This window comes from Talpa occidentalis, unplaced genomic scaffold, assembly GCF_014898055.3.
Source record: "Talpa occidentalis isolate TD23 unplaced genomic scaffold, MPIMG_talOcc4v2.1, whole genome shotgun sequence".
In the NCBI taxonomy this organism is placed as follows: domain Eukaryota; kingdom Metazoa; phylum Chordata; class Mammalia; order Eulipotyphla; family Talpidae; genus Talpa; species Talpa occidentalis.
In genome coordinates this window covers 29,398,983-29,416,419 of record NW_026555331.1, presented here as the reverse complement: position 1 = coordinate 29,416,419, position 17,437 = coordinate 29,398,983, and the positions used below count along the sequence as shown (strand labels likewise).

General features: G+C 35.7%; 1 protein-coding gene across 1 annotated transcript in view; it reads right to left on the bottom strand.

The window, feature by feature from the left end:
• The window catches only part of UBR5 (ubiquitin protein ligase E3 component n-recognin 5), a 125,295-nt gene that overhangs the window by 70,681 nt on the left and 37,177 nt on the right, over positions 1-17,437 (bottom strand). Inside the window, exons 2-9 of the mRNA XM_037503099.2 lie at positions 13,947-13,991; positions 13,262-13,343; positions 12,689-12,765; positions 11,667-11,786; positions 8,305-8,494; positions 7,968-8,127; positions 7,244-7,393; positions 5,278-5,489 (exon numbers count right to left, since the gene is read on the bottom strand). Of these exons, the coding sequence (XP_037358996.1) occupies positions 5,278-5,489; positions 7,244-7,393; positions 7,968-8,127; positions 8,305-8,494; positions 11,667-11,786; positions 12,689-12,765; positions 13,262-13,343; positions 13,947-13,991 (1,036 nt within the window). The remainder of the gene's footprint in view (positions 1-5,277; positions 5,490-7,243; positions 7,394-7,967; positions 8,128-8,304; positions 8,495-11,666; positions 11,787-12,688; positions 12,766-13,261; positions 13,344-13,946; positions 13,992-17,437) is intronic.

The following is a 17,437-nucleotide window of genomic DNA, read 5'->3' as shown; positions in this document are numbered from 1 at the left end:
TTTTGAATTGCATTTCCCTGATTATAAGGGATGTTGAACATTTTTTCATCTGCCTATTCTTACTGAAAGTAGGTTGGTACAAATACATTCACAGTTACAATTTCCATGTAGACAGACAGCACACAGAACTAAAATTCTAGTTTGCGAAATGTGAACTGCAAAAATGACTAAGAAGTGATAATAGTCATGTTAGATAATCACCTAATTAAAAGATTTCACTGTGTCATCAGAGTAACAGTGATCAAAGAAATTACCAGATATATAAAGTATAATAACAAAAGAGGGGAAAGGACAGGAATGGAGAGAAAAATGTTGGGGGGGGGAAGAATGGGAGTGGTATTAAATAGTATTTTGGCTTATTTCGCTGAGCATGATCCCTTCCAGCGCCATCCATGTTGCTGCAAATTGCATGTGTTTATCTTTTTTGAATGCTGAGTAATATTCCATGGTGTATATGTACCACATCTTCTTGATCCAGTCATCTATTTTTGGGCATTTGGGTTGTCCCAAAGCTTAGCTATTGTAAATAGTGCCGCTATAAACATAGGGGTGCAGGTGCTCTTTGGAATTGATGTTTCTGTGTCCTTTGGGTAAATACCTAGGAGTGGAATTGCTGGATCATATGGAAGCTCTATGTTTAGTAGGTCCAGAAATCTCCACACAGCTCTCCATAGTGGTTGGACCAGTTTGCACTCCCACCAACAGTGCAGGAGAGTTCCTTTTTCTCCACAACCTCGCCAACATTTGTTGTTGCTAGTTTTTTTTAATATGTGTCATTCTCACTGGTGTAAGATGGTATCTCATGGTAGTTTTGATTTGCATTTCCCTGATTACAAGTGATGTTGAACATTTTTTCATATGCCTGTTGGCCATTTGCATTTCCTCTTCAGAGAAGTTTCTTTTTAGCTCTTCTGCCCATTTTTTGACTGGATTTTCTTTGTTTTTAAGTCTCATCAGCTCTTTGTAGATTTTTGTGATCAGTCCTTTATCATTAGTGTTGTGTGCAAAAATGTTCTCCCAGTCGGTGGGGTTTCTTTTTGTTTTGGTTATTGTCTCTTTAGCTGTGCAGAAGCTCTTTAATTTGATGTAGTCCCAGCTGTTTATCTTTGCCTTCACTATCACTGCTTTGGGTGATGTGTCTGTAAAGATGTCTTTGATGTGCATACCATGTAGTGTTTCGCCTATATTTCCTTCTATGTATTTTATGGTTTCAGGTCTTATGTCTAGTTCTTTAATCCATTTTGAGTTGGTTTTTGTGCATGTGCATGATGTTAGGTAGTAGTCAAGCTTCATTCTTTTGCATGTAGTGACCCAGTTTTCCCAGCACCATTTATTGAACAACAACAAAAAAAGTTAGTATTTTGGGATAAACCTATATATAGCACATAAAGTATAAATTTGGCTAGTAAACCCTAGGAACTTGGATTGAGAGGCACAGACTTAGGGACTTTCTCCACTTCTTTCTTTGGTACATATATAGACTAGTTTGCCAATTTCCTATTATGTTAAATTTTACTGTAATAAAAATATTTTTTAATTACTTGCATTCCGGTCCAGTCACACAAAGGGCATGGTCTTTATTTCTCTCAGTTGTGCCCAGTAACCTACTAGGAGAGAGCCTACACACAAAAATACTAATGCTGGGCCTCCCCTGGTGGCACAGGCCGTTAAGCACCGCGCTGTGAAGCTGCCCGCAGCCTCTGCCGTGCCGGTTCGATCCCAGCCGGCCGCCGAGGGTCCCACATGGCGCAGAAGACCTCTCTTGTCTCGCCCGCTGCTCCCCTCAGCAGTGTAGTTCATCAGTCTGCCTGTTCTGTTTCCCACTCTGTCTCTGGTGAATCTTCTCACCCTACCTCACATCTGGCCTGTACCCCGGTTCTTGTATAAAAATAATCTTTAAAAAAAAAAATACTAGGGCCTCCCCGGTGGCGCAGCGGTTGAGCGCTGGGTTGCGAAGCTGCCCGCGGCCTCTGCGGCGCCGGTTCAATCCCCGGCTGCTCCCCGGCCACCGGAGGAGGGTCCCACATGGCGCGCAGACCTCTCCTGCCGCCCGCTGCTCCCCTCAGCAGTGTACTTCGGTCCTTCTGCCTGCTCTGCTCCCCGCTCTGGCTCTGGTGAATTCTCTCGCCCTCCCGCGCTTCTGACTGTACCCAGTGCATGTGTAAACAAAACAAACAAATAAACAAATAAATAAATAAAACATGCCTCTATTAAAAAAAAAAAAACCTAAACAGCCTTCATTATATAATTGTATTATTCAGAAAAAAAAAAAAATACTAATGCCCCATGGACCTACCTGGAATACCCAAACCCAGTGGGTTCTCACCTTTCATGATCTGCAGAAGCTGCCTATTTTCCTTGCTCTTTACACACTACATTTAATAACTCTTTTCATTCCCTGAGAATCCCATGAGGTGAAAACCTTTTTCACCCCCATCTTACAGTGAAGAAAACTAAATCACAAGGAGGCTAACGTATTCAAACAAGGTCACATACCTAGTATGTGCTAGACCAAGATATGAATCTGGTAGTCTGACTCTACTGTCCACACTCTATGTGGCTTCCTGCAATTCCTCCCAAGCCTCTTGACCTAATTCTGTTATGGTACTTACTAGGAAGTATTAATATCACTTTTCTGCCTCCCTACAAAACTTTCACCCTAACACTTAAGCAAAAAATCTAACACATACCATACATTTAATCCAGGCTACTAAATTAACACTGATTAAATGACTCCCACACTTCTGTCTTCATGGAATTTTAACATCCCCCATGACAACTTGCATTTTTTATATTATTTTCGACATTTAACAAAGGATAATTCAACACTTAACTTTTCAAAGGATAATTCACAGAAATACTTGAAGTTTAAGGTTCTTAAACATTTTCAGTTCAACATTACACTAGTGTATTAAAGCTTGAGAAAAGAAAACATTCCACCATTTAGAGAACTTTAATAGCTTACAAAATGGTGAAATTCTGAAGTGGCTGTTTCTCTCAATAAGTGGTGGGAAAGTCAGTGTTAATCCACATAATATATGAATGGATTTATCATTTACAAGAACAAAATAAGGAAAAATATCATGGTACTAGTCAAACTTACACTTTAAAAAATATTTCTGAATTGAAGTTGGAATGCAAATTTTGACCATGAAAAAGAGGAGAGGAAGCTGAAGAGAGAGGAACAGAGATGGACAGACACTACTTTGAAGTTCGTAGCGCATGCTGACACATTGTCTCCTGGCACACTCTATCCACTATCAAGCTCTACACAAAAGCCTTCTACTCCTTAGGGTCCTACCTTATTGGTGGAGAATCAAATACAGTCCTTCATACTTTATACTTTCCATTTCTTCATGTAATATTCATCTTATGCCCTTGTATGTTGTCCTAAAGTTACTTGATGATAAGGTCTTTATTCCTTTTAAAAACTCTGCATTCTCTTTCTGGGTATATCACTCAGCCCTGGCACATAAGCATCTAATAGTATTTGTTGATAACGGTGATAATATTTATCGGTTAAATAGAGTTTAGCTTTCTGTCTCTGAACGGAATTAAAATGTGGTTCTTTTTCAATGACAATATTTTAAACTAGGGTTTAATAAAATAAAAAGGTAGATATAACATATATTTTGTTTCACATAGTGCTACTCTTCCTTCATTGGGTGTCTACACAACCCAAGGAAATAAAACACTCAGTAAAATCTATACAGTGTCAAGAGTTCATAATGCACTAAGCAACTTGTCTCTAAAAACAAGTTGTGTCTATCACTAAAGGCCCACAAAGTCTGGCTAAATCTAACAGCATAAAAGAACCAGGGAAAAAAGCTTACTAAACTTGTAATGTTCAAAACAGTTTCATTAATCAAAAGTAGTACATGACAAAAAAGCCAAGACCAACATATATGCACCAGGGTACTAAAACAGGAATGATGAGTTTTTTTCTTCCTGCCAGTATGAATATGAAGAGTGACTGTGAAGTAGACAGCCTTAACATGACCCAGACAGAATAGTAAAAGTCAGAAAGATATACAGGAAAAAAATAAATAAAAAGGAAAAGAAAATTACCACTGGTTTAAAAATCACCTTCTACCATATGAAGTAAAAGTAGAACTTGAAACATTTCTAGTTTTATGGAAATAAGAGATTACAATTCAGGGAAAGTTTGTCAGCTGCCAAAGAAAACAGAATAACCTTTTGCTTACAAAAAGACTGATTAAAATTCAAGTTCCTTCTTGCATTCAAGCTTTCCACATGAGCTGAATGCAGAGAAAGATAAAATGAAGTACATCAAGATTTACAATAACTATGAAAAATAAATTCAGAATGTTAAATAATATTTTCTTTTAATATCCCAAATTCAAGTTCAACTTCACGAAGGAACAGAAACCATATCAGAATCTCCTCATCAGTTAGAGATTAACCTCAAAGTTTTCATCTTCTTTTACTTCTACTTAAAATTTCCTACCCAACTGATTCTGGAAAAAGGAAAGAAACAGGCACTCCAAAAACATAGGTAAAAAATACATGGTTTCCAACACAGTCTTTAAAGGTGAATTACCAATCATTTAAAACAATGAAACCTACATACAATCAACAAGATGCATAGATTCTTTTTTCACTTGTGATAGTGGCAGATTTTTAAAATATTCCAATCAATTTAACAAGTTATGGATATTTTCTAGAAGCCAGTCATTGCACTACTCCTCAGGATGCAGGGCAGAACTCCCCCAGTCCATTACTGTTCAGTCTGCTTTGTTTCCCACAGCATTTAAAGCAAAGGGCCTATCAGAATTCACTGCCATCACACAGGACAGCTAATGACTCAAAGAACAAGGATCCCTAATCTTGATATGACATGAATACTTCTATCAATGACCACAAACTTGCCCTGCAGAAACTGAGGGCTGCCTGTCATTATAAAACAAATTTCTACCAATTCTACGACAGTTAATAGTGATCATGAGAAAAGAAATCTAGAAACAGAATGTTCATGTGTTATCTGGAACTACCTTTCAATTTCTCTGATTAACTTCAAGTAGAAAAAAATTTAAATAGCACCACTAAACATAAGATGACTCACGTATTGCCAAATATACTCTACTTATATTTTATAATAAAAGATACCACTCTGTGTCTGTATCTGTGTCTGTTTTTCTCCCCCACCCCCCCCCAGGATGTTAGTACAAAATTCTGAAATAAAACAAACTTCGTTGAGGGGGGTTTTGAGACGAATCCAGAATTTAAATTGAAAGGGTGGGAGGTTTTCCCAAATACCTTATCAGGCCACCACTGCAAATCTTCTCCTAGAGATACTGGACTTTGAACAGGTGTATTCTTCTTATCCAAGTTGGGCTCTCCTTCCTTGCTGGTAGAGCCCCTTTCATTATCAAATGAGGCTCCATCAAGCCACCTTCTTTCACGTAAACGTAAAACTGATTCACGTTCACGCAACAGCTCAGAGTCTCTCTCTAAGGGAAGAAGGAGAACTGGTATGCAATTGGGTCACACCAGTGGGATAAAAGTAAGCCACTCTCTAGTAAAGACCCTTCAGGATGCAACTAACAGCAGTTTATCTACTCACAAAAATGTAATATGAATGTATATCTAATAGGTCTGACATGCAACATTCAAAATATTAACTCTTTTAAGCATATATATGAAAATTATGAACTAGCAAGTTTAAGAACTATGTAAAGCACACGTCTCAATTCCAGCTACTTATTTTTAAGAGCACAACTGCTTTATTTTAAACTGGATTTGGGGGCTTCTAATTGGTGTTCAAAATTTTGGGCTTTCACTTAAAATGTTTACCATTAACAGTTTTTGCTTTCTATAGAAACTATGCATAAACTTCAACACATTAGACATAGAAGTAAATCAAAAGAGTATCTGTTAGAAAATCATCTAATTAAAATGAGCTGGAAAGTTAAAATACAAATCCATTAACTGTAATATTTTTGATAATCCAAATCCCTGTTTAGAGTCATTTTTATAGGCTAGATTTTTATGGATGTCTTTCTTAAAAGTTTTTGAAAATTAGACAAGCTTTTTTTTTCCTTTTAAGGATCTCTGTAGGAATATTTCCTTACAAAATTGCTTCCCATGCAACCGGGTTACAAACTCTCTAAACCCATTTATTCCCCAAGTTTGATCATGTATTATTTTTATAAGTGGGTAATTAAAATGAATTTCCCAAGACTTAGACAACAAAGATGCAAGGCTGTATTAACTTTAACCATATGAACTTGCCATACATAAAAGTAAAAAAAATGGTTGAGTACCAGCAACTTCATACGATTTAAACTAAAGTAATGCCTACAGAGAATGACCAAAAGAAAAGCAAAAGGGAGAAATTTAGGAGTTATTTGTATTACATATTGAATATTTGAAAAAGCAATACTTGATGTATTTAAGGCAGTAAAATACACACTTATTTATATTTTTAAGCCATTACATAATATCTTAAGTATATTTAGATCATAATAGGTTTGTCATTTTAAAGTTCTACTTTTAAGTACTGATTATTTGCAGCAAGTTCTTAATATAACATGGCACCTTTTCTAGCTTTCTAATGATTAGTAAATGATAAAGCTGATTCTTGTCCATATTTGACTCAAGCAGTTTTACGTTCTGAAAACTATTGACTCAAGAAAGTTAAAATGCAAACTGAATTGGTACCAAGATATGCAGAGAAAAGCTTGTATCTGTATGATTTCAAAATCTTTTTCTAGCCCTTGTTTTGTTACTCTATTTTTTAAGGATTTCAAACTATTGAAAACATTTTAACAAGCTAAACATCTCTATGTCTTTATTGTTGGCCAATTCCATTCCAGAATTCTTTTATGTATTTCACACTTCAATCTAACCAGGATTTAAAATAAACAGAATGATCCCTTTATTTTAAATTAAAAAAACTTTTCTGAAAAGACTTGTTTTCTGAATGCTGCATGTCACATAAAGTAGAATTCTGCTTTTAGTTCAGAATCCATATCCCTGGTTAAAAATATGATTTAGTCATAACCTCTGATATGTATTCCACAATGTAGATAAGATAATCTAATCTTAAAGTACTATTGTGGCTCTTGAAAATAAAAAGTAACTAGTTTTAATGTCAAAGCCCCCCAAACCTAATATGTAATGATGTCATCTACTGTCATATTAAATGTTCAAATACAGTCAGTGCTACCACTATCTCTTCATACAGTCAGCCAATGATCACAAAAAATAAATGCAAAATTACCTCGAGATGAGCCTAGCCTGGAAAGCGACGACCGACGAAAAGAAGGGTAACCAAAATAGCTAATATCTTCAGAAAACATGGCATCTGCATCAATAATGACACTTGGGTGGGCAGAATGAATGTCAGCATCAAGAAGAGACATAAGATCTTCTACAAACAGAAACAAATATAAATGAAGTAGATACAGAAAAAAAATCTGTAGATCATTGAAAGATGGACTGAAAAGTAAAACTTTAAATCAGGGACCAACTACTAACATTGTTTGGGGGGAAAGAAGCAATAACTACCTAGGAAATAAAGTTCAGATTATTAACACAGATTTTTAAGGAACATCAAGAATACATGTTTGTTTCTTGCATTATCTACCAAATAATCTTAAGAAAACAAGAGGTAACTATTTAAGATATCTGTGATATAGTTAAACACAATAAAGTCAAAATAGAAATGTTATTTAGTAATAAGAACATCAAAAAGCAACATTCCAGAGACATCTGTCAGTGATAAAAGCACATGGTTATATGCATGTCTCTACTGGATCCAAACACAAAAATACTTCCCCATGTTCCCTTGAAAATATTTTTCAGTCAAATTGAACACATCAATGAGAAATATCTATCACTTTGGAAAGAATTGTCAGACAATCCACTGTACTTTAACATTCCATTTCCCAGTGGGAAAAAGTCTCCCTCTAGAAATGAGAAAACCATGACGGTGATCCACCAACCTCCAGGCAGGTAAGATTCACTGGCTGTATCATCCCCATCATCTCCATCTTCATCATCCCGGCTAAGTAAGTTATTTACAGCAAGGTTTACATCAAGATTTGTTCGCTGAAGTTCCCGAATAATGACACTTCTAGATTTACCTTGTAAAACAACTTGGGCCTAAAATAAAAATAAAAAAATAAAGTGATATGCTAGTTCTCCTTTGATTAAATCTTTATCAAAATGAGACAGGAAAGCAGTATTTCATACTCATGATATGATTCACGACTACAGCCCACTATATTCATTTAAATCTTAGCCTGTCCTGTTTTCCTAAGTGAGCTATAAGATCCATACCTGTGAAATCAGCTCCTCTGGAATGACAGATGCTGGAATAACTGGCTGTGGCTGACTGCCCAAAAGCCCAGACCCTCGATCCCGTCCTGTCCGAATAACTCGAGTCTGTCGGCGGGAATCTCGAGCTCCAGCTGATGACCTACCAGAGGATCCTCCTCCACTTCCACCCACTCCAGAACTCCAGCGACTTCTAAATATTGGAGAATTTATAGAGAATTAGCATTTTTTAATGCAGCAGTACTTTATTCCTTTTTCTTTGCTGTGCAGTGTTCTATTACACGAATATACCACAACTGGCACACTGTCTCCCAAACTGTTAGCTATATATGGGCCTAAAGGCCTAAGATTGAGCATTCTGTGTTGCTTAGCAGCAACTCAGACCACCCTAGGAAGCCAGGTTCACATCTGGGATAGCCCATCAGTAGGAGCTCTTGAGCTAAGGGGGAGCTAAGGGGATCCTCACTGCTAAAATAATATAAGGAGGTTAGTTCAGTACCTGCTTCCATGCCAAGAGCAGACAATTTCCCCTTTGGACCTCAAATCTCCACATAAGAGGGTCTTCTCTCTATATCAGAACCCTCCTGCAGAACTTCTTAGAAAAGAATCTGAAAAAGACCACTTTGGGTCCTATGTCCCAATTTGCCTTAGACAATGCCAATTAAAGTCTACTGGCCAATCCTAATTATGTATTTTACTCCAAAATGCCCAGTTTGGACAATAAATTACATAGCTAACAGATATAAGATGACTTGGTATTTCCACCAAGGAATGCATAACACCTTTGATTCCAAGCAAGTCATGCTGGAAACCAAATCAGATATACTATACCTGTACACATCGACTGCTGGGTAGACCTTACAAATCAACAAACTCAAATCTCCGTGAGGGATAGACATGTTACATAAATGAAAAGTGGAAAACATACCTGCCCATCTAAAACATTCAAAGCTAGTTAATCCATAAAAACACTACAAGTTGCAATCTGTAATCTCAGCTACACAAACCCTCAACTGAGATAAGTTGGAAGACAAATGACAAAATACCTCTGGTTTAACTATTAACCTGACAATTACTATGGAGGATACCGAGGTTTTTTCTCAAACCACTGTATAAGGTCTCTAACAGAATTCAAACATTTAGCAGCCTCCCTACCTCAATTACTCCTAGATATTCCTCTAACCAATTGACATCAAGAGAAAGTCTAAAGTTTTAAACTATGCTTAGAATATAACTGAGGTTTATCAATGATCACAAAAGATAGTGCTAGATTTAGCAAAATAATTACAGTGAGCTATATAATTTTTAATATTAAACTTAAAAAGTCTGAGAAACCAAGTTTCACTGTCTATATTTTACTTATTAAATGAATCCTTAAATCGCAATCCCAGTTAATAGCACTCAATACACGCAGTGATTCTAAATCAAATGAGGAAATCACACCTAGTACATACAGTCAGTTCACAGCCTGCAATTTAAAGCTCATAGGCCAAGTCTTAACTATAAACTTGATTGTTAGGTTAGTACAACTATAGGCATTATTAAAATCAAGAAAAAGAGAAAGGATCAAAGATCGAATGCTGGACTGAGAAAGGGTATTACTGGGACAACTGGCAAAATGTGAATATACTCTGTAGCTTAAGCACTGATCAATAAGCACTGATCAACATTAATTTTCTTTTCTTTAAAGATTTTTTATTTATACAAGAATCAGGGTATACAGTCAGAAGCACAGGAGGATGAAAGAATTCACCAGCGCCAGAGCAGGGAGCAGAACAGGCAGACTGACGAAATACATTGCTGAGGGGAGCAGCGGGCACGGCAGCACGCCATGTGGGACCCTTGCCAGTTGTCAGGGACCGAACCGGCGATGCAGAAGCTGCGGACAGCTTCGCATCCTGCCACTCAAATGCTGCGCTACCAGAGAGTCCCTCAATATCCATTTTCTGATATTGATAATTATACTATGAAGATGTAAAATACTAACATTTGAGGAAGCTGGGTGAAAGTATATGCAACTTAAAAAAAATCATTTCAAAAAGGAAAGTTAAAGTTAAAAATAAATAAAAAGTACAGGATTTGGAACAAATGCCACCACATAAATTGAAAAACTAAATCAGAGATCAGCAATCTTTCCTATAAAGACTTGAATAAAAGCTTATTTAGTCTTTGTGGGCTGAACAGTCTTTGTGGTAACTACTCATCTCTGACATCACAAAAGCAGTTGAGTAAAATATCAAGCAATTGTATTTCAACAAAACAGGAGGGCTTGGATTTAGCCTACAGGCTATAGTTTGCTAGCCATTCAAAAACAAATTTTATTTTTCAAGAAAATACAGTTTTACAGATAGTATGATGCTCTTTCTCAAATATAAGACTTTTTCCCAATTATCAAATAAAAATTTTATTTATTACATATTATTTTCAAAATTCTTCATCATATACAGTCATCAGATCATTAAAATACATAAAATTTTAATAAAAACCAGATTTCTTACACTAAATGTACTAAAGGATGAACTCAACTAAATGACTTTCTTCTGACCTCAAAATAAACTTAAATCAGCATTAAAAAAAATACAAAGAAAGTAAGCATCTTGGGATCTCAATTTTTAAAACTTCACCTAAAAATTCAGTGTCAAAATTTAAAAAGGTTTTAAACCTTCCTCCTCCCTTAATTATATTTTAAAACAATTTAAATTGCTTCTAGTTATGCTTCTCTGATCAGCCTTTGAACATACTAACTCAACTGATTTGGAATTATCAAATCATTAATTGGGTAATTTCAGAAAAATCTGGGTATTTAAGAATCAAGGCACAAAATGAGCAAAATCATATGGCTAGGAATTTGTAATTTCTCTAGACTGACAACATAACAACTTTTGATACAGTGTAAAAAGAGTTCAGTATCTAGTTTAAAAGGTATACATCTTATAAATATATTGAAGAAGTAAAAATAGCTTTATTAAAGATTATAAAGATTAGTCACATGATTTACAAACCTCAATTAATTTAAAAAGAACTATCAGATCTGGATACCAGAAATACCTGTTACATTTTTTTCACCCAGGAATGAATCACAAATGAGACATACCAAAGATGACATAATTAAAATTTTTAAATGACATTATAAACGCATGTAGACATACTATTTTATAAGGTCAAGAACCTGGGTTAACTGTAATTAGCCTATGTAGGTTATTTTTATCATGGTGGTTCACCATGAGCAACATGAGCTCCTGCCCAAAATTCAGGAGTGTTTCCTCATTCCATCACTAGAAAATACTGAAGATGATCACTCACAGTGAGAAACTCACAGAGTAATAACCCAGACCAGTGGATGTCATCATTTGGTTACATCTTACCCCAGAGTGTTGCCTGCCAGCCTGCCCAGAGTCTCAGAACCTGAGAGAAACCACGGGGAGTCGCTTGTCCTACCAGGCCTGGATGTCCTCCCCGCCCCTGAGGTGCTGTTCAACTTTGACCTGGGGAAAAGCACAGGGTAGAACAATCACAGTACAATCCCAAATGAGAACAAGCCTGGAATGCCAGGTCTCCTACTACTCTAGAATTTACTGTAATAAATTACCAGCCTAAAGTTTCTCTCATTACTCCAACTGAAATTCACACTTCATATAAAAGAACAAAGCTAAATGGTAGCCTCATAATAACTCAATGTTCTTTCCTGGTTGAAACAGTTTTCATGGCTTAACTGCAAATTGATTTTGCAGATTTTTAAAAATAATCTTGCTTTCTTTAGAAACAGTCAACTGAAACTCATCATGTATTATCTAGCAACCTTTTTAAGATGTCATCATTTATAGAGATAAAAATTTTAAAAGATCCTGTCATTTTCAATTGAGTTACCTGATTTGGAGATATTATAAAAGAATTATCATAACCTAAAAAGTTACTTCAAAGAGCAGATCTGACTTGGGACCTACTATATGTCAGGCTTCTCCACTATCTAGAAGTAGAATGTTTCTGTTAGGTATGATAGAACCTATTGGTAGTGGGGTCTGAAAATGTTCAATTTTTTTTATATATAAATTAATGGTAATAGCATTTCCAGACCAAAAAAGGAACACACCAAATAGGCATATTCTACTTTTGGACAGCAGGGGAAAACAGCAGCATATCACTCTTCTGGGAATCTATTCCTGGCAAGGGGTCATTATTTCCTCTACTGCTTTTAATGCTAATATAAATCACTACTTGCATAAAAATCATACTTAAACTTCAAAGTAACCATTTCACTATTTTAACTATCTTATTTCCTGCAATCCTCTCCCCTTTTTTTAAGGGTTACCAAATCAAAACACACTAGTTTAATGTAATATCTTTTAAAAGCTAAATATTATTAATTAGAAAGTATAAGATGTCTTACCCATCATTATTGTCAGGTTTACCCAATTCCAATCTGTCTGGCTGTACTGAAAAACCAATCCTGCACACTCTACCATCCTAAAAGCAAAAAAAAAAAAAAAAAAAGTGAAAATGTGTATAAAAACCTGGATTTATTCAACAAATTATGTACTTATCACTGACAACTTGCAAGAGGACATGCTCCCTTCCAGAGGTGCTCATACCTGAGTTGGGTTAGTATGTTTTACATACGTTATCAAGAAACAAGTAAAAACTAACTTGAAATATCTCAATCTAACATAAACACAAGTGACAAATCAATAAAATTTGATTTACAGAAAACTGCCCCAATTCAGGGAATAACTAGACATCAGGAATGTCTTAAATCTGTTACTAAGTAATTTCAAGCTCTAGTAAATCATTTAAGTTTTGTCTGAGTCAGAGAATTTACAAAATAAGGTAATGAAGCAGGTGATCCTGAGGCAGCTTTTATTAAGAAACTGTTTTCCACAGTATGAATGATGAAAATGATGATGCACAGTGCTATTTTAACTGTTTAACTTTTCATTTCCCTACTTTCAAGTAAACAATTTACCTCAAGAAGAAAGGCAGCATGATTTGGTCCCACCACACACTGTTTAATAGTGGCCTGTTCCAACACATTCAAAGGGGGATGGCTGAGGAATAAAAAAAATATATGTAAATGAATTAGTTTTTAAATAGTAGCTACATACCAGTTTTGGTTTTCTTTGTTGACTAATTATCAAAAGAAAAAAACAGCTGGCAAAACCTGTTTTTACAAACTAATATTGACGTATTTTAAAGCAATAATTGAAAAATAATAATTGTGGCATCAGTCATTAGAGCTCCTTAGCATACAGAGTTTATTCAAAATAAAATAACACTATGAACCGACACAGTCACTCAAAAACCCCACTTCCCCTGAAATTAGTTATGTAAACACAAGTGGCAAATCAATAAAATTTGATTTACAGAAAATTGCCCCAATTCACAAAAAGTTGATAGATTAAAAAAAAAAAAATTTATGTGTATGCCACTGACAAGGAGGTTTTAATCACTGTAACTTCAGGCCTCATATGGTCCTCTGTCTGTAAAGGATCTGAAGGCTGGAATGAGAATCACAACTCCTATGGATCTCCTGTCCCTTACAGGTCCCAGATTAAAACGCCCTTAATAGTTGCTGCATTCTAAATGCATCCTTTTTCCCAATAAAGATAAATCATTGTTTCAAAAAATTTAAAATATCTTAAAATCCTTACCTGTTTAAATTATATTTGTTCAGTTTCTCTGAAACTTCTCGTAACCTTTAAAAACAAAACAAAACAAAGTATGAATAAATGACATATACAGATCCAATTCTGATAGGTACGTGTACCATTATTTCGGTGTATCTTTTATTTTTATTTCTAACAGTATGCAAACAAATTTGCTATGGTAGTATGTTCTTTATATTATCTTTGCTATCTGTCCAAAAAAAAGATCACAAGTTATAGGCCTCCCCGGTGGCGCAGCGGTTGAGCACTGGGTTGTAAGCTGCCCGCAGCCTCTGCAGTGCCAGTTCAGTCCCAGAGGGTCCCACATGGCACGCAGACCTCTCCTGCCACCCGCTGCTCCCCTCAGCAGTGTACTTCGTCACTCTGCCTGCTCTGCTCTCCACTCTGGCTCTGGTGAATTTTCTCACCCTCCCGCGCTTCTGACTGTACCCAGTGCTTGTATAAATAAATAAATCTTTAAATTAAAAAAAAAAAAAAAGATCACAAGTTGACTCTACAATTCCCTTCTATCACCATCTCATTAGTAACTTCAATAATAATCATTACTACTAATTATTAATCCCAATATTTAGATGAACAAATTGAGGCTTCTAGGGTTTGTATTAAAAATGGCATTATTGTCAGGTTTACCCAATACCTACAGGAGAGCCATTTTTAAAAACTGCTATATATGCCAAGAAACTCTTAAATGTTCATGTATATTATGGAATGAAAATATTTGGGAAACTAATCTATTAGAATGGGGCAGTAAAAAAAAAATCAAAAACCTCATTAAGATGTAGTCTCAAATTCTTAAAAGGCCTATGATGTAAAATTGTATAAATTAAAACCTCAAAGTCCAAATCTATAAAAATGGCAACACACCCAACCCCATTTTTAAGCATACTGAATATGCTTAGACAAAAATCTCAAAGGTCTACATAAAAAGATAATAATTCATATTATCTATTATGATTTTGCTGTTTTCTCTTAAGGAAAGAGTCCTCAATTAATGTAAAATATTGTAATACTCATTTTAACTAGGCAGTTTTGTCAACCTGAGGAAGTCATTTCATAATGGAAAAGATGTAATCAAAAAGATTTTAACAGTTAAATTCTATTATGTTAACAAAACAATTGCCTAGTTTTTCAAAACATTTTCAGAAATAAGTCTCTTAAAAAGAGCCTTTTAGAAAGCAACAGAAAAAAACTAGAACATTAATAGGAAATTCCATGAATCTTGCTCTCTACACAAAAAAACATAGACTCAAACTTGAATCATTTGAATTAACACTATACATACTGTAAATATAAATCACACCCTAAAGCCAATTTAGGGTTTAAAAAGCTGCCAAAATCATTTCTGTGGCCAGATAGCCTAATTATTTCAATAAGAGATTCTGGTGGAAGTCAGTTATCCCTCAACTTTCCTACCTCCTATCTTCTGTTCAATGCTGAGGATCATCTTTGTATACTGTCAGTATCGAATCATATTCCTAAGCAAGAGTAACTTTCAAATGATATCATACTTAATTTCTCCCAAAAAAGTAGATACTCAACTGGTGACTTCACTCACCCTCCCAAAGAAGACTATCTGATCATATGACTTGAACACCTAAATAAAATACATTTTCACTTTTGTAGTCCAATGTTGCATTTACTTTAATAAACAAAAATGCAGTTTTACTGGTCCTAAAAGATTCAAGTTCTTTCACCAAATCCAGGTGTGCTCATTGACCAGGCACGCTTCTGTGTTCCAAGACAAAATAAAACACTGTGAGAGGAACGCACTCTGGAACTCATAAACTCCAAAGAAAAAGTGGAGAGGGCCTCCCCTGTGGCGCAGCAGTTGAGCGCTGGGATGCGAAGCAGCCCGCAGCCTCTGCAGCGCCGGTTCAATCCCCAGCTGCTTCCCGGCGGCCACCGGAGGAGGGTCCTACATGGCTCGCAGACCTCTCCTGCCGCCCGCTGCTCCCCTCAGCAGTGTACTTCAGTCCTTCTGCCTTCTCTGGTCCCCACTCTGGCTCTGGTGAATCCTCTCACCCTCCCGCGCTTCTGACTGTACCCAGTGCTTGTATAAATGAATGAATCTTTTTTTTTTTTTTTTAAGTAGTTAAAAAAAAAAAAAGAAAGAAAAAGTGGAGAGAATATAAACCAGGAAGCTCCGCTCTGGGCAATAACAACAGCTCACAGAAGACCCAGAGCAGAGGCAGGAACTCTCACTTTTCAGAGTCACACTTACAATGAAAGGTTACAAACTTTTCACTGGACTAGACACAAAATGTGAAAGGCAGGACTAAGACAGGTTATTACTTCTCCAAAACCATACTGGTGACACACTTATAGAAGGTACTTGTTAACAGGCATATAACTAAACCCATGCATCTCTTTTTGTCTCATCTCACCTTCTCTAGAACTTTCACAAAAGAATGGGGGGGTGGGAGAAGTAAAATTTGTCAGAGACTTTTCAAAAGTAAGAGACTAAGAATTAAATTATCCTTTTGCTGACTCCAGACATTCCAGGCATGTAATATTTATAAAACTGAAATAAACTTTGAATATATCAAAACACTAGAAAGTTAGTAACTCAAGAACGCAACAGCAAACTTTGGACTACTAAGGGGGTAGAGGGAATGGTTACTGCCATTCATTAAATTTTCTAATCTTAAAAATCATGATAAGACTTCAAGCACATCGGAAACATTTACCCATTTGTATAGAAATAGGACCCACTGGATAGCAAGAAATCTGGGGTCTACCCCCAGGTCATCTACTGAATTCACTTAAGCCCACAAGGTCTCAGGGTTTCATCTGTGTATCTCTGGTTCTCCACAAATCTGATATTTTTATGAATATATGAAAAACAAATGTATTAACGCTTATAATGGAAATAGCATTTACCAAGTATCATGTTCAATCTCATCTTACCTACCTAAGGCTTTCATATACAAATTGATTTTACATAGTCACTTAGAATTTTTCCCCCAAACAAAAATTTGTATTTCTTAAATTCAATCCCAAAAATAAATGTATCATTCTTCCAACTCTCAACACAGTTATCATGACTAAATTGGCCTCCTATCTATTAGTTTAAAAGAATCTCAAAGAATGACAAGCCTTTAGGCAAAAAAGGAAGTAAACTATAAAAAATAAGGAGTGTATGGTTCTCTTTTACATTAATAGAGTCCTCAGCATCTGACATGCAAACCACAGAACCACTATAAACAATGCCCAATGCCCAGATTCATTTAAATTTACCAAGTTATTAAATGTCTCTACATAACCATTAGGTACTCATCTGCTTTAAAGGATCTTCCCTCCAAAGTTTACAATGCTTCAAGTTAGAAAACGTATTTTCTCATAGAATTATTAACAAAAATTTGCTGTTTTAAAATAAAAGGAAAACCACCCCAGAGTTCACCAAATTCCATTTCAGAATATAACTTTTACATGTGGTTATGCTGGGAAACACATTAAAAAGCACAGCATAACATTAC